General features: G+C 48.9%; 3 protein-coding genes across 3 annotated transcripts in view; 1 reads left to right on the top strand and 2 right to left on the bottom strand.

Moving 5' to 3' along the window:
• ANKRD24 (ankyrin repeat domain 24) overlaps positions 1-696 on the bottom strand; it is a 31,368-nt gene extending 30,672 nt beyond the window's left edge. Inside the window, exon 1 of the mRNA XM_083720221.1 lies at positions 609-696. The gene's annotated coding sequence lies outside the window, so the exon portion shown is untranslated. The remainder of the gene's footprint in view (positions 1-608) is intronic.
• Positions 615-7,685, top strand: SIRT6 (sirtuin 6). Its single transcript, XM_083720663.1, has 8 exons — positions 615-744; positions 2,978-3,105; positions 3,248-3,430; positions 3,688-3,747; positions 4,608-4,703; positions 4,966-5,046; positions 5,693-5,816; positions 6,687-7,685. Exons 1-8 carry the CDS (start codon positions 679-681, stop codon positions 6,981-6,983), a joined length of 1,035 nt encoding a protein of 344 aa, XP_083576789.1. The 5' UTR covers positions 615-678; the 3' UTR covers positions 6,984-7,685.
• Positions 7,686-11,993: 4,308 nt separating this feature from the next.
• On the bottom strand, positions 11,994-21,414 carry LOC310835471 (procathepsin L-like; the record flags this gene model as incomplete). The annotated part of the gene is made up of 7 exons (XM_083720099.1): positions 11,994-12,024; positions 15,568-15,670; positions 16,217-16,376; positions 17,976-18,200; positions 19,265-19,423; positions 20,651-20,781; positions 21,348-21,414. The coding sequence occupies 7 exons, from the start codon at positions 21,412-21,414 to the stop codon at positions 11,994-11,996; spliced, it is 876 nt and encodes a 291-aa protein (XP_083576225.1).
• Positions 21,415-22,871: the final 1,457 nt, after the last annotated feature.

Raw genomic sequence — 22,871 nt, 5'->3', positions numbered from 1 at the left:
ATATGCAAAGGGACTTGACAGGAAGTCATAGTTGAAAAAAAGATTTTGGAAGATAAAAGGGGGGATATTTACTTTCATTATTATCATTTTGTGTGCGGGTGTGGGTGTGTGGGTGTCCGCACATATGTGTGTTGTTGTATGCAATGTTTGGGAGGAAATAAGACAGTAAATAACAAATAAAAAACTAAATATTGATGTATGTAATTTTTATTTCTTAATTGTATTTAGTGTATTGTTTTTTGTAACATAAAATCATTCAATAAAAATTATTTATTAATTTACAAAATTTATTAAATTTTTTTAAAAAGAGCATGTTGCAGAATTTAAAAAAAACACTCAAAATATATCTCACAATGTAACAGAATAAATAGCATTTGCACAGTTCTGCAAGAAGCAAATGGTGCAGCTACGATGGCGCCCGCTAGATGGCGCCGGCGCTAAACCAGGAAGCGGCTCCATCTGCCAGGAACCAAGATGGGCGCCACCAGCCTCCTCCTCCCGAAACAAGCATGGAGACGACGACGCGGATAAAATTGCGCGTGCGCAGAAGGAGGCTTTCCGTCTGGCTCCTTTTTTCGGACACGCCCCTTCCGGTGAGCAGTCCTTACCGGAAGCTCCTCAACAAGCGGCGGCGAAACTTTATTGGCAAGAGGGGAAGGGGGAACAGGCGGCGAGGGGATGTCGGCCAACTACGCGGCGGGGCTGTCGCCTTACTCGGACAAGGGCAAGTGCGGCCTCCCGGAGGTGAGTGGAGGGGACGGGGGGGGAGGAAAGGAAGGGTTGCCATGGATACCGAGACTCCCCCCCTCCCTCCCCCATTGGACTCCGCGCAGGGGGGGAGGGGCGAGGGGGGGCGCCTGAGGGAGAAAGGCCTGGGAAGGACCCGGATGTTGGGGATGAAGGGGAAGGACCCGGATGTTGGGGATGAAGGGGAAGGACCCGGATGTTGGGGATGAAGGGGAAGGACCCGGATGTTGGGGGATGAAGGGGAAGGACCCGGATGTTGGGGGATGAAGGGGAAGGACCCGGATGTTGGGGGATGAAGGGGAAGGACCCGGATGTTGGGGATGAAGGGGAAGGACCCGGATGTTGGGGGATGAAGGGGAAGGACCCGGATGTTGGGGGATGAAGGGGAAGGACCCGGATGTTGGGGGATGAAGGGGAAGGACCCGGATGTTGGGGGATGAAGGGGAAGGACCCGGATGTTGGGGATGAAGGGGAAGGACCCGGATGTTGGGGGATGAAGGGGAAGGACCCGGATGTTGGGGATTCCCTCCCCTCCCCCTCCCGCCTCTTGGTTTTAATGTTCTATTTCCTTCGCTCAGTTCACAGTCTCCTTATTTATTATTTATTATTTTATTTATGTTTCCAGTCTGTTTTGCTCTTATGTATTGCTCTTTTCTGTAAGGTCCCTTAATAATAATAATAATAATTTATTATTGATACCCCGCCCCCCATCTGGTTGGGTTTCCCCAGCCGCTCTGGGCGGCTCCCAACAGAATATTAAAATACAGTAGTCCCTTAAACATTAAAAGCTTCCCTAAACAGGGCTGCCTTCAGATGTCTTCTAAAAGTCAGGTAGTTGCTTATTTCCTTGACATCTGATGGGAGGGCGCCACCACCGAGAAGGCCCTCTGCCTGGTTCCCTGTAACCTCGCTTCTCACAAGGAGGGAACTGCCAGAAGGCCCTCGGGAGATGGACCCCAGTGTCCGGGCTGGACGATAGGGGTGGAGACGCTCCTTCCAGTATTCTGGGCCGTTCAGGGCTTTCAAGGTCAGTACCAACACTCTGAATGGTACTTTCCCTCCTTATAAAACTTAAAGCATAAAAAGCTTCCCTAAACAGGGCTGCCTTCAGATGTCTTCTAAAAGTCAAGTAGTTGCTTATTTCCTTGACATCTGGCGGGAGGGCGCCACCACTGAGAAGGCCCTCTGCCTGGTTCCCTGTAACCTCACTAGGTCAGGCAGAGAGGCAGCGACTGGCCCAAAGTCACACCCGGTGAGCTTCAGGGCCAAGGAGAGATTTGAACCTGGGTCTCTCAGTTCCCAGTAAGTCACTCTAACCCCTAAACCATACTGGCTCTCTGATTTTCCCATCAGCCACTTTGGGCGGCTTCCAGTACATATAAAAACAGAATGAAACTTCAAATGTTAAAAGCTTCCCTAAACAGGGCTGCCTGCAGATGTCTTCTAAAAGTCAGATAGTTCATTTCCTTGACATCTGGTGGGAGGGCGTTCCACAGGGCGGGCGCCACCACCGAGAAGGCCCTCTGCCTGCGTCCCTGTAACTTTGCTTCTCGCAGGGAGGGAACCGCCAGAAGGCCCTCGGAGATGGACCCCGGTGTCCGGGCTGGACGATGGGGGTGGAGACGCTCCTTCCAGTATTCTGGGCCGTTCAGGGCTTTCAAGGTCAGTACCAACACTCTGAATGGTACTTTCCCTCCCTATAAAACTTAAAGCATAAAAAGCTTCCCTAAACAGGGCTGCCTTCAGATGTCTTCTAAAAGTCTTGTAGTTGTTTATTTCCTTGACATCTGATGGGAGGACGTTCCATCCCCTGAGAAGGCCCTCTGCCTGGTTCCCTGTAACCTAACTTCTCGCAGGGAGGGAACCGCCAGAAGGCCCTTGGAGATGGACCCCGGTGTCCGGGGTGGACACGCTCCTTCAGGGATACTGGGCCAAGGCTGTTTAGAGCTTTCAAGGTCAGCACCAACACTTTGAATTGTGCTCAGAAACGTCCTGGGAGCCAATGTAGGTCTTTCAGGACCGGGGTTATACGGTCTCCACTCCCAGTCCCCAGTCTGGCTGCCGCATTCTGGATTAGTTGCAATTTCCGGGTCACCTTCCAAGGTAGCCCCACATAGAGTCCCTGATGGGGAAAAGGCAGGTTATATAAATAAACAGAGAAGAATAATTGCAACTTTCCCAGCTGACCTATACTGCGCTTCCTCTTCCTTCCGCCCAACCTCCCATTCAGTTTTTTGATCCTCCGGACGAGCTGGACAGGAAAGTCGCCCAGCTGGCCCTCTTGATCCGGGATGCTTCCAACGTGGTTTTCCACACCGGGGCTGGCATCAGCACAGCTTCGGGAATCCCAGACTTCAGGTGAGCGGAGCGACAGGTATTTGGGACTTGGGAACTCCCGACACCCCCCTTCCAAGGCCGCTGGTTTGTTATGGGTCACCCACGAAGATACTGGGTAGCAGCCCTTCTGTCAGGTAAAGATTTGCCCCTCTGTTCCCTGCAGAGGCCCCAATGGTGTCTGGACCATGGAGGAGCGGGGTCTGTCCCCGAAGTTCGACACCACCTTTGAGAACGCGCGGCCGTCCACGACCCACATGGCCCTCCTGGGGCTGCAGAGAGCCGGCGTCCTGCGGTTCCTGGTCAGCCAGAACGTGGACGGTCTCCACGTACGCTCGGGATTCCCCAGGTAAGGGGACACTTCCCGTGGCTTTGTGCCGTGTGAAGAAATCGCTTTCGTTAAGCTCTGGGACAGCTCGGGGCAGAGCATGAGACTGTCAATCTGTGAGTCGCAGGTCCAATCTATCTGTCATGAATGCTGTGCTCCACGATTCTGCGATTCCATGCACATTAAAAAAAGCAAAGTCTCTGGTCTGATCTCAGGTCCTTTTACAGCATCAAGCTGTCAAAGTTCCATACCCTCTCTTTTCTCCTCCTCTTCCGCAGGGACAAGTTGGCGGAGTTGCACGGGAACATGTTTGTGGAGGAATGCATGAAATGCGGAAAGTAGGTACCCTCTCCGGCGATGTGGGTCCCTCGGCTTCCTGTGGGCGGTGGTGGTGGCAGGGAGATTCCTCCCCCTGGTTCCAGCTGCCTCCGTTGCAAAATTAAATGTGGGGATGTGGCACAGCAGGGAAAGAGGGAATCAAAACGACTGAGGTCGGGTGGGGGGGAGGAAAGGCTGCGATATTTGGGGCCTTAAGGCAGCTGTTGCCAGCCCAGATGTTTTGGGAACTGGTAGGACAGTTGCCGAGGGACTGATAGGGACTGATAGGAAGTGCCTACAGAGGGTGGTAGGGACGCGGGTGGCGCTGTGGGTTAAACCACAGAGCCTAGGGCTTGCTGATCAGAAGGTCGGCGGTTCGAATCCCCGCAATGACGGGGTGAGCTCCCGTTGATCGGTCCCTGCTCCTGCCAACCTAGCAGTTCAAAAGCACGTCAAGTGCAAGTAGATAAATAGGTACCGCTCTGGCGGGAAGGTAAACGGTGTTTTCATGTGCTGCTCTGGTTCGCCAGAAGCGGCTTAGTCCTGCTGGCCACATGACCCGGAAGCTGCACGCCGGCTCCCTCAGCCAATAAAGCGAGATGAGCGCCGCAACCCCAGAGTCGGCCACAACTGGACCTAATGGTCAGGGGTCCCTTTACCTTTTTAGGACAGTTGCCAACCCAAACAGCTGGCCTGGGAAGGTGGGTGGGTGGGTCAGGGAGGAAAACCCCCCGACTGCAATGGACCTTTGCTGCAAGGTCTGAATTGCAGGGGCAAGCGGTGGATGAAAGAGGGCAGGGATTCCTCTTCTCATGGCATATCTGCTCCCCACTTGCTCCCAGGAAACCTCCACTCCTCCCTCTGTGTGTTTGTCTTTAAGGCAGTATGTGAGGGACACTGTGGTGGGCACCATGGGCCTGAAGCCCACCGGCCGGCTGTGCGACGTCTCCAAGCGCAGAGGCCTTCGCTCCTGCAGGTACGTGGTGGGGGAAGGTTAGGGCTAGTAATTGTGTGTCATATTTTAATAGCCGCCACACAAATTTTAGACCACCTTGCGAGTTATGCCATGGGGTTGTTCTCTAGCAGCAAGAAACTCTTCAGAACTTGCCGTGCATGTCTGGGGTATCGCACCTCACCGAATAGAATTAAGCATTTCAAATGAAACCCACAAGTTTGTTTCTTGTTTTTGTTTATCCATCTAAAACTCTCCCCACCCCAACCCCACTTTTTCTCAAAAGAGGGAAGCTAATGGACACCATCTTGGACTGGGAAGATTCCCTGCCTGACCGGGACCTCAATCTGGCAAGTGAAGCGAGCAGGTAAGGGTATTTTATTTTTATTATTTTTATTTTATTTGTTGTTTAGTCATTTAGTCGTGTCCGCCTCTTTGTGACCCCCTGGACCAGAGCACGCCAGGCCCTCCTGTCTTCCACTGCCTCCCCCAGTTTGGTCAAACTCATGCTGGTAGCTTCGAGAACACTGTCCCACCATCTCGTCCTCCGTCGTCCCCTTCTCCTTGTGCCCTCCATCTTTCCCAACATCAGGGTCTTTTCCAGGGAGTCTTCTCTTCTCCAAAGTCTTGGAGCCTCAGCTTCAGGATCTGTCCTTCCAGTGAGCACTCCAGGCTGATTTCCTTCAGAATGGAGAGGTTGGATCTTCTTGCAGTCCATGGCACTCTCAAGAGTCTCCTCCAGCACCAGAATTCAAAAGCATCCATTCTTCGGCGATCAGCCTTCTTGATGGTCCAGCTCTCACTTCTATACATCACTACTGGGAAAACCAGAGCTTGAACTATACGGACCTTTGTTGGCAAGGTGATGTCTCTGCTTTTTAAGATGCTGTCTAGGTTTGTCATTGCTTTTCTCCCAAGAAGCAGGCGTGGCTGCTGTCACCATCTGCAGTGATCATGGAGCCCAGGAAAGTAGAATTTATTTTATTTTAATTTATTTATTTTGTCCCCTGCAGGAGAGCCGATTTGTCCATCACTCTGGGGACGTCCCTGCAAATCAAGCCCAGTGGAGACCTTCCTCTGTTGACCAAGAAGAAGGGAGGGAAACTGGTGATTGTGAATCTCCAGCCAACGAAGCACGTGAGTTCAGTTCGGGCCTCACTAGGAGCTCAGGAACTGCAACCAGTCTTAGAAACTCAAATATATCAGCTAGGTGCCAAATGCCTCCTTAAACCAACATCACAGTTTAGTTGTCTAGTTGTCATGATTTAAATCACGAATTTGGTTATCACGATTTAAATCACTAGTCAGTAAGACTTGATTTAAATCATCTTCTTTTTTTACAGAAACACTCAGCCTTGCTGGTATCATCTTAATATTTACAACCAGAGGAAGGTTTCAGTTTTTTGGAATAATAGATTTTCAGAGTAGTTTTTACAGTTATGTCAAAATTTACTGATTTGGTTATACTATTAGAAATACATAGATAGGTAATTATGAAATTATGGTGAGGTTTAATAAGTTAACTCTTTATATTTGCACAACTTTTCTGCTGTACTTTATTGGAAGGAGAAAAATAACCTTTTCCTTAATAACAATTTAAACAATTAACAATGACTTTATAGCATATGTGTCCATGTTTGTTAACTGATGCGGTTAAACAATTTTCCAAAAAAATAGAAACTGAGCCTCAGCACACATGGGAAACTTAAAACAAATCCTTATTTCCTGATGAATAGCCTTTGGACTATAATGTAAGTTAAATAGAAACTCTTTAGAAAGACTCCTCCCTCCCCAATAAAGCATTTCATTTTAAAAATCCGATTTAAATCAAATCCGATTTAAATTTTTAAAAATCTTATTTAAAAAAAATCCGATTTAAACGGGAAAATCCATTTTTGAATTTATTTTTTTTAAAAACCCCATTGATTTTCATCCACCCTGCTTCGTAGGCCGCCTCAACGCTGCCAACCCCCGTTCCCCACCTCTCTCTCTTTCCCACCCCTTCAGGACAAACACGCCGATCTGCGGATCCACGGCTACGTGGACGACGTCATGGTAAAGCTCATGAAACACCTCGGCTTGGAGATCCCCGAGTGGACGAGGCCGCTGGTGGTGGAGAGCGCGGAACTCGCCGAGACCAAAGCGTTCGCCAAGCCCGGCACGGACTTTAAGTTCCCGACCAAGGCAGAGCCCCTGGGGGAAAACCCCGAGGACGGCGCCTCTCCGAAACAGGAGCCCTGTGCGACTCCGGACAGCGACCGCGTCGTAGCCAAGCGTTTGAAATTGGAGCCTCTGCCCACCTGATGGATCCCATGCGCAGTCGTTTGCGTCGTCTGTCTTAGAAACATTTTTTTTACTTGCATATAGGACTTTTCAAAAGACCACCCCTCCTTGTTTATGTGGGGTTTTTTTCCCCACCGTAGGAAAGTTTGTGTCCTTTTCACAAGTCTACTTGCACGCTCCGTCCCCACGAGATCGCCTCCAAGACCTCGTTTGTACCTAACGAGGCAGCCACAATTTCCCACTGAGGGGTCTTTCCCCCCGCACATTCCCCACCCTCCTTCCCGCGCCAGCAGAGAAGTTTCATCCGCATACGGACAAAAAAGGGAAAACACATACTAAAATGCTGGCGGGTTTTCACGAAGTTAAAAATAAATCGCCAGATTCCTGGAGAATGGAATTTAAGTTCAGGGGAAGTGAGCAAATGAGGGAAACCAAAAAGTGGCAAATTTGTCCATCTCTAATCCAAAATAAGCACTATAATAGGAGTGGAAGAATCAGTGAAATTATAAAATGATTTCCCAGAAGCAATTTTCCTCGAGTTACTGGGTCTGCTACATGAATTTTTGGTCATGTCAATGGTTCTTTGAAGCCTTAACCCAAGGTATGTTGTTATGATTATTATTATTATTTATTATGTGATGGCACTCATCGGATTGACCCAGCCACTCTGGGTGCTTGGTGCTCAGAATAAAGTTTCCCTGCGTTCCCTTGGCGAGCAAACCACTTTGGGATTCTTATTTATTACGATGCTTCCGAAACTGCCTCTCTGCCCGACAAACAAATCGGAACCTGGCCCAGGTGTGGTTGTGCAAACATGTTTGGAAAGCGAGCTCAGGGAGCAAAAGAGCTCAGTGCCGTGGGTCGTCACTCAGTCTCCCCTCTGCAATTACAGAAACAGCAGTCATTGCAGCAATTACTTTGCTGAACGATGCCCAAAGGGAGCAAAGGACTGGGTCAGTTTTCCTTCGCTCTCTGCAACCTTTGCAGCTGGTCTCTCTGCAGCTGCTGCCCCTGGAGTCTCAGACCTTTGCTCCTCCAAAACACTTCCTTTCCCTGGGTGCAGCCACAAATAGGGAGGGGGGCACTGAACTAGTTGGCGTTGTTGAGTCGTTTAGTCACGTCCGCCTCTTCATGCCCCCCTGGACCAGAGCACGCCAGGCCCTCCTGTCTTCCACTGCCTCCCCCAGTTTGGTCAAACTCATGCTGGTAGCTTTGAGAACACTGTCCCACCATCTCGTCCTCCGTCGTCCCCTTCTCCTTGTGCCCTCCATCTTTCCCAACATCAGGGTCTTTTCCAGGGAGTCTTCTCTTCTCCTGAGGTGGCCAAAGGATTGGAGCCTCAGCTTCAGGATCTGTCCTTCCAGTGAGCACTCAGGGCTGATTTCCTTCAGAATGGAGAGGTTGGATCTTCTTGCAGTCCATGGGACTCTCCAGAGTCTCCTCCAGCACCAGAATTCAAAAGCATCCATTCTTTGGCCATCAGCCTTCTTGATGGTCCAGCTCTCACTTCCACACATCACTATTGGGAAAACCAGAGCTTTAACTTTTGTTGTTGAGTCGTTTCATTGTGTCTGACTCTTCGTGCCCCCCTGGACCAGAGCACGCCAGGCACTCCTGTCTTCCACTGCCTCCCACGGTTTGGTCATGTTCGTAGCTTCGAGAACACTGTCCAACCATCTCGTCCTCTGCCGTTCTCTTCTTGCCGTCCATGGGACTGAACTATTGGCTTTGCCTAAACTCAAATCCCCCCGGTCTAATATCCCAAGTGCTGCAAGATCCCAAAAGCGCCTGAACTAAAACGGTCTATCAAAAAATTCACTCTGGTGGTTTATCACCACAACAGCTACTCACTTTGGGTTTTGGTAAAGCAAACAGTCTAATTTGTCGGCGCCTAATTGAGCGTCAGAACAACTTGGCCACAAAAAGGAGATTTTGCCCATGGCATGACTATTTTCCACCAACCCATTTTGACACTCTGGCACCCTATCTACAAAACCTAGCAATTCTAAAATATAGACGCGCTTTTACCCTCGGAAGATTGAATGTCTTGCCCTCGGCTGGACTTGAGGGAACTGGTTTCTTTGCTTTCTAGAAAGCATTTGTTGAATATTATTTTTTGCTCCGTCATTAAAAACTCTGAAACAGCAGTGATAATCAGTGGTTGTTTTATTGTATGTGTTATATATAACATCTCGCTTTCAGGCCGAGGGAGCCGGCGTTTGTCCACAGACAGACATGGTTCTTTTGTTTCCAACTTTGCTTTCTAACTTCCAGTGCAGTGGTACCTCGGGTTACATACGCTTCAGGTTACAGACTCCGCTAACCCAGAAACTGTACCTCAGGTTAAGAACTTTGCTTCAGAATGAGGACAGAAATCGGGCTCTGGCGGCGCGGTGGCAGCGGTAGGCCCCATTAGCTAAAGTGGTGCTTCAGGTTAAGAACAGTTTCAGGTTAAGAACGGACCTCCAGAGCGAATTAAGTACTTAACCCGAGGTACCACTGTACTTCTGTCTTGTGGGGGGCGAGAGATTTTGGTGTTCAGGTCTTTTCCTGACGATGCAGCCTTCCTTTTGGGGGGGGGCGTGTCTTTTCCCTAGCAAGAGCTGCAGGGGGGTGGGGTCTCTGTGCCTATTCAGCCCCCCCCCTTTGCAGGAAGGGGGGACCCCCAAGAGGGAGACCCCACCCCATGCTGGGGGTGTCTTTTTGTGGGGGGGCGGCGTTAAAGGCCCCACTGTGTTGGGGGGGTGGCCCCCTCCCCCCGGACTTACGTGGACGGGGAGCTTCTCCGAGGCGGGGGGCGCCGCTCCCCCCATCCTGGGCCCGCCGCTGCTCCCCCGGCTGCCATTTTGGCGCGCCTCCTCCTCCCCGCGACCGCGCGCACGCTCGCTCTCGAGAGCCAGGCCGCGCGTTTGCGTCACCACGCAGCGGCACGTCGCGAAACGGCCTCAGCAGCCAGGCTTGGGAAAGGCAGGCGGGGAAAGGAAAGCAGGCGGAACCTTTCTGGCGAGGGGAGAGGGAGGAGGCCGGAAGGGAAAAGGGACCGGACCAAAACAGAAAAAGACCGGATGCGAGGGAGGAGGGGGAAGCCGGAAGGAGCGGGGAGAGAGAGAGGGAGAGGCCTAGAGCGGCCCGGACAGAGGAGCAGTAGAGAGGGGAGGAGGCAGCGGGGAGAGAGGTGGAAACGGAAGGGAGAGGGAGATAGGAAAGAGGGACACACGCCCTCAGAGGGAAATAGTGAGGGGTTCTGGGTAGGGAACGGGCTGTAAGAGAGGATAGACGTAGGAAAGGGTAGAGGGGCCTCAGAGGTAGGAAAGAGGTAGAGCTCTATGGTCCCTCTGCCCCTTTCCTACCTCTCAGGCCCCTCTACAATTTTCCTAGCTCTATGGTCCCCACTTCTCCCAATTCGATTTCTGAGACCCCTCTACCCTTTTCATAGCTCTATGGTCCCCACTTCTCCCAATTCGACCTCTGAGTCCCGTCTACACTTTTCATAGCTCTGTGGTCTCATAGGCCACAGAGCTATGAAAAGGGTAGAGGGGTCTCAGAAGTCGAATTGGGAGAAGTGGGGACCATAGAGCTATGAAAAGTATAGAGGGGACTCAGAGGTCGAATTGGGAGAAGTGGGGACCATAGAGCTATGAAAAGTGTAGAGGGGACTCAGAGGTCGAATTGGGAGAAGTGGGGACCATAGAGCTATGAAAAGTGTAGAGGGGACTCAGAGGTCGAATTGGGAGAAGTGGGGACCATAGAGCTATGAAAAGGGTAGAGGGGTCTCAGAGGTCGAATTGGGAGAAGTGGGGACCATAGAGCTATGAAAAGTGTAGAGGGGACTCAGAGGTCGAATTGGGGGAAGTGGGGACCATAGAGCTATGAAAAGTGTAGAGGGGACTCAGAGGTCGAATTGGGAGAAGTGGGGACCATAGAGCTATGAAAAGTATAGAGGGGACTCAGAGGTCGAATTGGGAGAAGTGGGGACCATAGAGCTATGAAAAGTATAGAGGGGTCTCAGAGGTCGAATTGGGAGAAGTGGGGACCATAGAGCTATGAAAAGTGTAGAGGGGACTCAGAGGTCGAATTGGGAGAAGTGGGGACCATAGAGCTATGAAAAGGGTAGAGGGGACTCAGAGGTCGAATTGGGGGAAGTGGGGACCATAGAGCTATGAAAAGGGTAGAGGGGACTCAGAGGTCGAATTGGGGGAAGTGGGGACCACAGATCTATGAAAAGTATAGAGGGGACTCAGAGGTAGGCACGTAGAGGGGCCACAGATCTATGAAAAGGGTAGAGGGGACTCAGAGGTCGAATTGGGGGAAGTGGGGACCATAGAACTATGACAAGGGTAGAGGGGACTCAGAGATAGGAACGTAGAGGGGCCACAGAGCTATGAAAAGGGCAGAGTGGTCTCAGAGGTAGAATTGGGGGAACTGGGGGCCACAGAGCTATGAAAAGCGTAGAGGGGACTCAGAGGTCGAATTGGGGGAAGTGGGGACCACAGATCTATGAAAAGTATAGAGGGGACTCAGAGGTAGGCACGTAGAGGGGCCACAGATCTATGAAAAGTGTAGAGGGGTCTCAGAGGTCGAATTGGGAGAAGTGGGGACCACAGAGCTATGAAAAGGACAGAGGGGTCTCAGAGGTCGAATTGGGAGAAGTGGGGACCATAGATCTCTGAAAAGGGTAGAGGGGACTCAGAGGTTGAATTGGGGGAAGTGGGGACCATAGAGCTATGAAAAGGGCAGAGGGGACTCAGAGGTCGAATTGGGGGACTGGGGGCCACAGAGCTATGAAAAGGGTAGAGGGGACTCAGAGGTTGAATTGGGGGAAGTGGGGACCATAGAGCTATGAAAAGGGCAGAGGGGACTCAGAGGTCGAATTGGGGGACTGGGGGCCACAGAGCTATGAAAAGGGCAGAGTGGTCTCAGAGGTAGAATTGGGGGACTGGGGGCCACAGAGCTATGAAAAGGGTAGAGGGGACTCAGAGGTCGAATTGGGGGAAGTGGAGACCATAGAGCTATGAAAAGGGTAGAGGGGACTCAGAGGTAGGAACGTAGAGGGGCCACGGAGCTATGGAAAGGGCAGAGGGGTCTCAGAGGTAGAATTGGGGGAACTGGGGGCCACAGAGCTATGAAAAGTGTAGAGGGGACTCAGAGGTCGAATTGGGGGAAGTGGGGACCATAGAGCTATGAAAAGGGCAGAGGGGACTCAGAGGTCGAATTGGGGGACTGGGGGCCACAGAGCTATGAAAAGGGTAGAGGGGTCTCAGAGGTAGAATTGGGGGAAGTGGGGACCATAGAGCTATGACAAGTGTAGAGGGGACTCAGAGGTAGGAACGTAGAGGGGCCACAGAGCTATGAAAAGGGTAGAGGGGACTCAGAGGTAGAATTGGGGGAAGTGGGGGCCACAGAGGTATGTAATTTTTAGAGGGGTCTCAGAGCTATGTAAAGGGGGTAGAGGGGCCACAGACCTATGAAAAGGGTAGAGGGGCCTCAGAGGTAGAATAGGGGTAGAGGGGCCACAGACCTATGAAAAGGTTAGAGGGGTCTCAGAGGTAGAATAGGGGCAGAGGGGTCTCAGAGCTATGAAAATGGTAGAGGGGCCTCAGGGGTAGAAAAGGGGTAGAGGGGCCACAGACCTATGAAAAGGGTAGAGGGGCCACAGAGAGGCCACTCCTTCCCTCTAGCAGTTTGAAAGCACGTCAAAGTGCAAGTAGATAAATAGGTACCACTCCGGCGGTAAGGTAAACAGCGTTTCCGTGCGCTGCTCTAGTTCGCCAGAAGCGGCTTAATCCTGCTGGCCACATGACTCGGAAGCTGTACACCAGCTCCCTCGGCCAATAAAGCGAGATGAGTGCCACAACTCCAGAGTCGGTCACGACTGGACCTAACGGTCAGGGGTCCCTTTACCTTTACCTAAAACGATTCCCCAATATTTCTAGGCATATTTACACTGCCGCCACCTACGTATGAAAGTTCCCTCGATCTCTTCTTCACATTTCCAACATAGTTTGGAACCTCTCTTGTACATGTTAGCCAATTTTACTGGGCGTCAGGTACCACCTATAGAGCATTTTTTCCTTTTTCAGATAGTGGCTTCCTCCTCTTCTGAGCACATCAAGTGAAAACCTCCGAGCAATTTCATAAAAGCCATATACCTAACTGAATTCCTTTCTGATTTATTTCCACATATTCAGCCACATTGTGTACTCATTGTTTGAGCGGAACTCTCTCCCTGCTTCAGTCGGCCCTCGGTACGAGTGCCAAAGTGCGGACCACTGGTGCGAACAAAAATCTCAAACAGAACACAACCTACAAACAAATGCAGAGAAGCCTTGGCTCTATGCAAATATTCACTCAAAGAAGCCAGATAGATGCTCAATTATTATTTTTATTGCTTAAAAGGAAGAAGATGTTGCTCTACACGGCCTGTTTCCAGGAGGTTATTTCTGCTCGATCTGAGAGCCGTGAAATAAGAAGCGAAGGGGAAGATTGCTGACGATTCGTTGCTCTGAAGCTGATCAGAAGAAGAGGGACCGCGGAGCCTTAGCTGGTTACACGGGAAAACTTGCTTGCTGTGCAACAGCACATGTATTTTTCCCTCTGAGCAAGTACAGGTAGCCACCGACACCCCACGTAGTGCCCCAGCTACGGAAGGAAGAGAGGGAGGGTGTTAAGTTGTGGGTGAACATATCAGACGACACAGCGATTCTTCAAACAGCTCTTGTTTATTCACAGGCCAGGACAGAACTGAACTGAAGGGCTCAGTCAGCCTGCTTATATGGAGCTCCAGTACAACGTTACTGTAGCAACTTTCTAAAACTATCCAATCACTGAACGTCGCTTTCGATCCTTCATTTGCATAACTATCTACAGTATCCCCCTGCTGGCCCAGGGTGAGAACTTCAGTACACAACAGAGGGAGAGGGTCATTTTAAGAAGGAGAGCGTGACACATTTAAGCATTGGTCATTGATGGACCTACTAGGTATCTCAAGCCATTTGCACACATTGCCCTGCAACCAGTCCATGCAGAATGTCGGCACCCTATATATAGAAAGGAGCAAACCAGGGATATTTTAGGGAGCAGGCTAGCAGGTGGGACCCATGACTTACATCCTAGGAGCCTACACAACACAAAGCATTGTTGCTGTATGGAGGTTTTATTTTATTTATTTTTTCTCTTATATTTTGGAAATGTACATCCAGTGGTTTTTTTTTCCCTTTACATTTTTTGGGGGTCCCCAAGAGAGTGGGGCCCTAAGCTATAGCTTGTTTAGCCCATACGAAAACCTGGCACAGACTTGGTGGTGGTGTGTGCAAGCTGCTCTGTGATCTTTGGTGGCATATAAATTTAATTAATAATAATACTAATAATATTGGAACCAAGGTGGAACTATGCAGATGACGGACTGAGATGCTTTTAACAGGGTGCTTTTAACAGTTTGCCCCTTGAGAATGTTTCCTCCGGCTGCAAAAAATCATCTATAAATATCAGAAATAAGTGAATGTCATTTGCTTCTTTGGAAACGGCTGTGAGCCTTTTCTCCCGGAGGTTCCCTTAAGGCAGTGATGGCCAAACTTGCCCCCCCCCGCCGTTTTAGGAGTTGGGACTACAATTCCCATCATCCCACTGGTCCTGCTAGCTAGGGATGATGGGAGTTGTAGTCCCCAAACAGCTGGCGGGCCAAGTTTGGCCATCACTGCCTTAGGGGTTTCCAGATGGTGCTCCTCTCCATCCAGCCAGTTCATGACATTACACGACGGTAAGCCCTGCCACACAAATGTGACTCCGTCCGGGGCCTGTCATCCACTGATGGGGCGGTCAGAGGAAGTTGAGCATCTGTCTAGTGGTGGCGATCCAGGATTTTAGCCAGCCTAAAAAGTGATACCTTTAGATGGGGGCCTGAATTTGGGACCTTCTGGATGCAAAGCAGACGCTCCACCACTGACCCACCACCCATTTCCTCCATGCTGCCCTTCTCCACAATGATCAACGCCTTGCTATTTTCGTTTATGGCATAGCTGTCAACTTACAGATTTGAAAATAAGGGACCAGCAGCCTCGAAAATAAGGGATCAGCAGCCAAAATAAGGGATTTTCCAAGGGGCACAGGTATGTTCGACTTCTGAGCCCCTCCGAGCCAAAGGCAGAAAGCCCAGCCAGCAGCCAAGCGAAGCCTCAAGCGGTGGTTCCCACAGCGCAGCAACCCGGCAAAGGGGATGCAGCAAGGGAAACCACCGTCACCTCTCCGCTGGGAAGCGCTGAGCAAAGGCGAGTCCCCAGGCAACGCGGCCGATTTGATTGGCACAAGGCATGCAAGCTCCACCCCCCAGTCGTTCTTAGACTCCTTATTGGGTGATCAACGCAGCCAAGCAACACAGTTGGAGCCTCCCTCCTCCCTGGCCGGCAGAGAGGGAGGGAGAGGAGCTGCTTCCTTTGAAACCCAGGAAATTTAAGGGACATCATCAATAAGGGACAGCAGAGGGACATGGCGCTGGGATAAGGGACTGTCCCGACAAATAAGGGACGGTTGACAGCTATGGTTTATGGTCCCCAACGAAACACACAAAGCACAAGCATTCTCTCTCCTGCACCTTTCATTCCCACCTTACCTGTTCTTTATAATCCAATAAGGAACCCCGCGTTTTTCACCGTAGCCAACCACCAGAGCAGCATGGGTCACCTTTCTTCCACAGTTGGGGTTGCTATAGATTCCTGGACAAAGGAGAAGTTGGGGACAGAGGGAGGGGAAACAATTCAATCATTAAAAGTAGTGGATTTTTTTTTGGGGGGGGGCGTTCCTGGTACTTCCCTGAGTTGTCTCTGTGAGAGGCAACTCGTCTATGCTTTTGCTGCCCCTCTGCACTGACATCACGGCAAGAGCAAAGGTAAAGGTAAAGGGACCCCTGACCATCAGTTCCAGTCGTGGCCGACTCTGGGGTTGCAGCGCTCATCTCGCTTTATCGGCCCAGGGAGCCGGCATACAGCTTCCAGGTCATGTGGCCAGCAGGACTAAGCCGCTTCTGGCGAACCAGAGCAGCGCACGGAAACGCCATTTACCTTCCCGCCGGAGCAGTACCTATTTATCTACTAGCACTGGTGTGCTTTCAAACTGCTAGGTGGGCAGGAGCAGGGACCAAGCAACGGGAGCTAACGCCGTCACAGGGATTTGAACCACCGACCTTCTGATTGGCAAGCCCTAGGCTCTGTGGTTGAGACCACAGCACCACCCACGTCCCTGTTATTCAGCATCCAATTTACCTGAACGATAATGGTGTAAGAGGGAGACATCCAGTCCAACAGAAACTGGCCCAAACCTGGCCACAGCTCGTTGCAAAGCAACCTCATCATTTCTTCGAATCCGTCTGTAGCCTTTGCAAGTCCCTGCTCGGTTAGAAGCACGGTACCGGCACTTTCCAACCTGCAAAGAAGTGGGAAACCAAAACTTGCATTTTCTATGCTGGGAAGGGGGGAAGCAATTCTCTGAAACGCACCCAAACCAAACCGTTTATTTAAGAAAGCATCTTCTTCTAACAGAGCAGTGCGCCGTTCATTTGACAAGGTTGGTTACGTCCTTTTAAAGCCATCTAGCTCTCTGTGTATTTATTTGATTCCTTTGCTACGGCTTTTGGCTGACACAAATTTAGATTCTATCCATCTGTCTCCCTTGGGATATGATAAGGCCACCATCAGGCTGAGTTTGCAAAAGGCAGCCCTGTGCCAAATCTGCCACCTGCATATTGCTAAATCTATCGTTTCCTCCTTCCTGGTGTCCAGAAGCCTGGACACAGTCCTATGAACTGGGAAGGAAGGAATTATTATTATCATTTTGACAATCCTTTGGGGAGGAGGGCAAAACCGGACTGGAACTGGCACCCTGAGACAAAAGTCACACCTATGCTTAAACAGGTGGAGATGGCTTTTCCCTATGGGGGGGTCAGTGGGTCAGTCAGTTCCCTTTCCCAATACTTTTTTTTTTTTAAAAGCAACCTGCATCCAAATTTTGTTTCTCTTTTCCGCCCTGCCAAGCACTGCTCAGGGAAAAGAGCTAGGAAATAATTATCTGGATTTTCTATTATTTCCCCTTCCACCATAAGTTTTGTTATTGTGTTCTGTTTTTGTCTCTTCCTTAGTTGCCAGGCTAACAATTCGCCTGGTTTATCTGCAAACTCAAAACTTCTTTGATTTAAAAATTAAATTTTCCATTCAATCTCTTGATTTATCAGTATCGAAAATTGTACCTGCAACATTTTTATATTCTGTTTGCCTTGGCTATCTTTTGGATTGGTTGCTAATTTTTTTTCATTACATATTGTTTGTTATAATATCTCTTCTTTCCCCCTCTCTCTTAGTCTTTTTTGAATTGAGTTCTGCTGTATCCAAAATCCTCTTATTGCAGCCTTTGAGGAGTCCCATTCCACATTTATATACAGTGGTGCCTCGCAAGACGAAATTAATTCATTCCGCGAGTCTTTCCGTCTTGCGAGTTTTTCATCTTGCGAAGCACGGTCAAGTCGCAACTGCACCTCTTCAAGCGGTTTTAAGAAAATGGAAAGAAACTCGCAAGATGTTTTGTCTTGCGAAGCAAGCCCATAGGGAAATTCGTTTTGCGAAGCAACTCAAAAAACAAAAAACTCTTTCGTCTTGCGAGTTTTTCGTCTTCCGAGGCATTCGTCTTGCGAGGTACCACTGTACACTCCTTTATTTAAGTTCAAAATAGCCCTTCAATGTATTTTGTGCCTTCTCCAGTATTATTTGATAGTCTAGCAATCCATCATTCATTCTCCATCTAAATGAAGGAGGTTCTGTTGAACCTGCATGAATAATAATAAGAAGAAGAAGAATAGTTTGGATTTGATATCCTGCCTTTCACTCCCCATAAGGAGTCTCAAAGCAATTCACAATCTCCTTTCCCTTCCTCCCCCACAACAAACACTCTGTGAGGTGAGTGAGGCTGAGAGACTTCAGAGAAGTGTACAGCTGCATGAATACAAAATTGCAGGTCTTGTCCACAGTTTACCTTTCCAGTATATGGGTAGGAGGCCCATGAGGCGATACCCTTGTTTGCCCCCACATATTGGAAGGCTTCCCTTGGCAACCCTCCTTGGCACCCATGGCTGCCCTGTGACCCAGAGCAATCCACCAGGTTTTGCACGCTCAATGGGACCAGCCTTTTAGTCCGACGAGCATTCAAAGCTTCCAGGGCTCCAGCGGCGCTGAACGCCCAGCAAGATCCACACCTATTCGGATACTCCTGTGGGAAAAGATAAGCAGTTTGATCCAGACTCTGTTCAGGCCATTCGCTCTCCAGCCACGTTGTCGAACCCTCGGCTAAGAAACACACTCTTTGAATGAGACCCTGAAGGACAGGAATTACGGCTGGATAGGAGCAAAAACCAGCAGAGAGCAGGGATGTTGGAGAACTCTGCCACAAATGGAAATCGCCACCCGATGCAGATTCGTCAAATGTCAGGAAAGGAAATTGCACAAGCAAATTACAAATAGCATTCGCTACTATCATTCAAAGCCTGCCAGTTTTATGTAAATAGTTGCATTGTTTTCTGCATTTTTATTATTAAATTTCGACTGTCCTTCCTCTGAAGATCATATCTCCTTTCCATTGAAATGGATTGAAAGTGATAATGTGATTAGTTGCTTATGCAATAGCAAGATGACTGCGTTGGGTATAAAAAGGTAAAGGTAAAGGACCCTTGATTGTTAAGTCAAGTCGCGGACAACTCTGGGGTTGCGATGTTCATCTCGCTTTACTGGCCGAGGGAGCCGGCAAACAGCTTCCGGGTCATGTGGCCAGCAGGACTAAGCCGCTTCTGGCGAACCAGAGCAGCGCACGGAAACGCCGTTTACCTTCCCACTGGAGTGGGACCTATTTATCTACTTGCACTTTGTGCTTTCAAACTGCTAGGTGGGCAGGAGCAGGGGCTGAGCAACGGGAGCTCACCCCGTCATTGCGGGGATTCGAACCGCCAACCTTCTGATCGGCAAGTCCTAGGCTCTGTGGTTTAACCCACAGCGCCACCTGCGTCCCTACCACCCTCTGTGGGCACTTCCTATCAGTTGATATCAAACCAGCGTCCCACACCGTGATGCAGTATGAAAGGACACTTTCTGTTGTGGACCAGTAGAAGGAGATCATCAAATGTTGATTGACATCATTGATTGACAAACAGCTTTCTTTGGCTGAAGCTGAACTGCAAGAGACTGGAAGGGGAAGTGCGCACGACAAATAGGGATGCTCACCTTCGTAACAAACTTGGCCACTTAAGGCTTCTCACGTGGTGTTCTACTCACCTGATTTTTCACTGGGGTGACATAGCCTTTCCTGCGCCAGTCCAAGGAGCGAGGAATCTTCAGATTGAGCGATTCTTCAAAAAAGGTCTCGTTGCCTTCATCTTCTCTGGACGGCTCAGAAAGACACCCTTTCAAACGCTTCTCAAACTCTTCTTGAGTCTGAGGAGAGAAGAGACATCAACGCCAACACTTCACTTTGTCTTCAAATGTCTTCAAAACTCCTGTCATATCACAGATCAGACCGTGAACCAGCAAACCATCAGCTGAAATACAGCCTCACTCAGCCTCACATTCTTTAATCAAAGAGCAGAAATGGTTTGCTGAATATTTACAGACAACTTGTAAACAGATAAGAACATTGGCAGGGTTATTGTAATAACCTGCAGTTTCATAAGGAGGAGAAGGAGAAGAAGGAGGAGAAGGAGAAGGAGAAGGAGAAGGAGAAGAAGGAGAAGGAGAAGGAGGAGAAGGAGGAGAAGGAGGAGGAGGAGGAGGAGGAGAAGAAGGAGAAGGAGAAGGAGAAGGAGAAGGAGAAGGAGAAGGAGAAGGAGAAGGAGAATAAGGGCACAGAGGTGGAGAGAGGATTAGCTAGCTGTGAGGTCCAGGATATGAGCCACAGTCCACTTACCAAATCACTGAACTGATTTATCCCCAACCTATGGGTGTGTTTCCCTTGGGAAGCTTCGCGGTTGTGCTTTGCAATGACCCGGAGGTTGTCCTCCCATATCGCTCTCCGCCGCTCTTCTTCACCCTTCTGCAAGGAAGCCTCTTGGTTAAGAATGAACGGACATGAGTTGGCCAAAATGTATAGGTGTCAGGACAAATTATGTTGGAAATGTAAGGTGAAGGAAGGGAACTTCCTACATATGCGGTGGTCCTGTGCTAAGGTTAAGGCTTTCTGGGACATTATCTACAATGAATTAAAAAAGATACTAAAATATAACTTTAGCAAAAAACAACAGAGTCATTCTTATTAGGGCTAAGGCTCTGTGGTTTAACCCACAGCGCCACCCGCCTCCCTTACACCCACAATCACTCCTGCCTTAAAGAGGGCACAGGGAGGCCTGGAGGACCGTAGATTTGAATATCACTGAGGCACAAGAACTGGGCTGGCCGAGGACTTGGTGGCCGTAGCCAGACAAAAGCTAAAACTCTTTACACCCTGCTTTGGAGAAAACCCTACTGAACCCAAAAAGACTCCCTTCTGCGTAGACAATAATGGGCTTGTGGCCTTCACGGATGAGGCAGCCTGAGCCAGCAAGATAATTTCTGTGCCAGTACAGAGAGATACCTTGCCCTCCGGATTTCTTCCCTGGATTGGCACCCTGTGCATGTTCAGAAACACATCCATATTTTGAAATCCTGGTTACATTGGCACAAGCTCACCAAATAGTAGTCTTTGTTGTGGGTCGTCTTCCAGTCTCTCCAGGCTTTATCCAGGGCTGGGTTCCAAGCTGTGGCAAATGTCCCCAGCAAGACCAGCCCGGTCAGGGCCACCAAAGAGATGAGATGCATTTCTACATAGGGGAAAAATTAGTCATTTGTCACACAAAAAAAGAGGTCAAATTCTAAGCCTACCTGTCTGGAATCCCTCCTTGAATCAATGCCCCATGTCCTTTATTTATCTGCTTGTTTGCTTCTTAGTTCAATAAAAATATCATGTGGCAGGGAGTTCCGCAGGAGGGGCTTAAATTTCAGGAGGCAAGTCCTTCCTCAGATATTCATTCCGCCTCTTTTCAACCCCCTATTTTGAAACAACAGATTCTAAATAATTAAACTGGAACATCTCCACCCAGAACACAGCTCCTCATTTCAAATGCCGGCATCAGAAGTCAGCATTGCCCCAACTCACCTGCTTAAAGGGTCATGTCTGAGTGAATAAAACCAAAATTTGCCACTTGAGATATTTGAAGAAATGCTAATGTTGGAAGGCGAAGTCTTTGCCAAATGAACACCCAGGGAGAGAGTGATGTCAAAAGAGTGAGAATCTTTTAACTGCATCCCAGATACCCCACCAATATTTTTTTCTCGTGTTCCCAAACTCTCTCCAATATGGCTTTCAGTTCCCCAAAATGCAACATACCTCTCTTCCCGCCAAAAGGGTCTTGTCCTTCTGTCCTTGTCTCGTTTCTCTCTGTAGTAAGGAGCATCGCTGGTCCTCTTTTTATAGGTGAGACTGCACTCAACATCCTGTCCACAATTCCTTGCGACATTCTTGCCTCATTGATTCTGTGGGAGTCCAGAAAACCCATGGATGTGAGTGCTGGGTTCTGGGTTCATCTTTCCAAACTCTCAGATTGCACAACTTTTCTAAAGAAATAACGTTTTTCAGGGTGGAGCAGAAATCAGATCAATTTTTTTTCCCGTTGCCGTTATTTGCAAAATATTTGTTCAGCCTTTATTGGCCTTATTTAGAGAATAAAATGGTTGTAAAATATGTTGGTGGCGTAAAGGTGATATCTCAAGAAATCTCAAAATCCATTCGATTTTGGACAGGGATCTGGGCAATGAGTCCCTCGTAACGGCCATATGAACCTGAGGAGCTAAATCACAGAATGTCCAGAGATGAGAAGAAGACGAAGTCCAGACCAGAGAATAATGGCAGATTAAGTTGATGGATTATGGCAAAAAATGACCGGAAGAACCAGAAATCAGGGGGACCACAATTTTCAAAAGGAATGGGGAAAATACATAATTTATCTTAAAAACCATTATAAAAGGCTAAAATCATTAGTAGGATTGGAATGACACTTGTATGTTGAATTTTGGATAGAATGGAGATGTAAAAAATTTGGATTATTATAAAAGATGCAGCAGGGAACGGTTAACAAAAGGACCCACAAAAGGGAGATTCTCTGGAATCTTGTTTTTAAGCTGGTTGTTGGATAATTGATTGGAAAACTTCAAACTGAAAAACTAAAAAAAAAAAAATCCCAAAAAAATCACAGAATGTCAGTGTCTGAAATGGAGCCTAAGGAATCAGGTCAAGAAGGCCCTTGAGCCCCAAGTTGGTTACATTTCTGTAGATTAATGCAAGAATCCTGAACTCTGCATCAGTAGAAAATTGGCAGCCCTTGCAACTCTCTCAGCAGATCAGGAACCTATTTTCCAGGAACCTTCAGCCCTGGCAAACGGCAACGGCAAAACTGCTCTACCTATAGCGACAGCGAAGAGGACCTTCTTCGCTGCCTCTATTTTATCTGTAGAAACCAGCAGCAGGAGACCAAAAGTCAAAAGTCAAAATGTTTTATTCGCCCTTACGCCCATCATGAAACACAACACAACAAAACAAATCAAATAAAACTGCGGACTCGTACAAACCACAAATAATATAACACAATTCACAACTCACAAGGGCAGATATTAGCCATTCATAAGAAAAGATTAAGATTAGGATTAAAAATTTTAGGCACTACACTAAACTCAATATCTGATGTCATTATAGAAAATTCTTATAACGATCAATAATCAGCTAACATTCCGTTCCGTCTCTTGTACGAGAGGACGGCTGTTAGGAATTTAGCAACCTGTAGGGTAATATAAGGATCCACATCGTGAAGAACCCAGGCGAGCTGTAGGTCTACTGGTTTGTCAGCCATAGGCTGGA

This window comes from Podarcis gaigeae (genome assembly GCF_964106915.1).
Source record: "Podarcis gaigeae genome assembly, chromosome: 18".
Classification (NCBI taxonomy): Eukaryota; Metazoa; Chordata; class Lepidosauria; order Squamata; family Lacertidae; genus Podarcis; species Podarcis gaigeae.
Note: the sequence above shows the minus strand (reverse complement) of the source record. Positions and strands in the feature narration are given on the sequence as shown.

Excerpts from the sequence above, each read along its gene's own strand:
- SIRT6 (XM_083720663.1), top strand. The coding sequence starts at position 679 with ATGTCGGCCAACTACGCGGCGGGGCTGTCGCCTTACTCGGACAAGGGC. Across the intron at positions 3,106-3,247 it reads TCGGGAATCCCAGACTTCAG|AGGCCCCAATGGTGTCTGGA; the intron begins GTGAGCGGAGCG and ends TGTTCCCTGCAG. Across the intron at positions 5,817-6,686 it reads ATCTCCAGCCAACGAAGCAC|GACAAACACGCCGATCTGCG; the intron begins GTGAGTTCAGTT and ends CCACCCCTTCAG.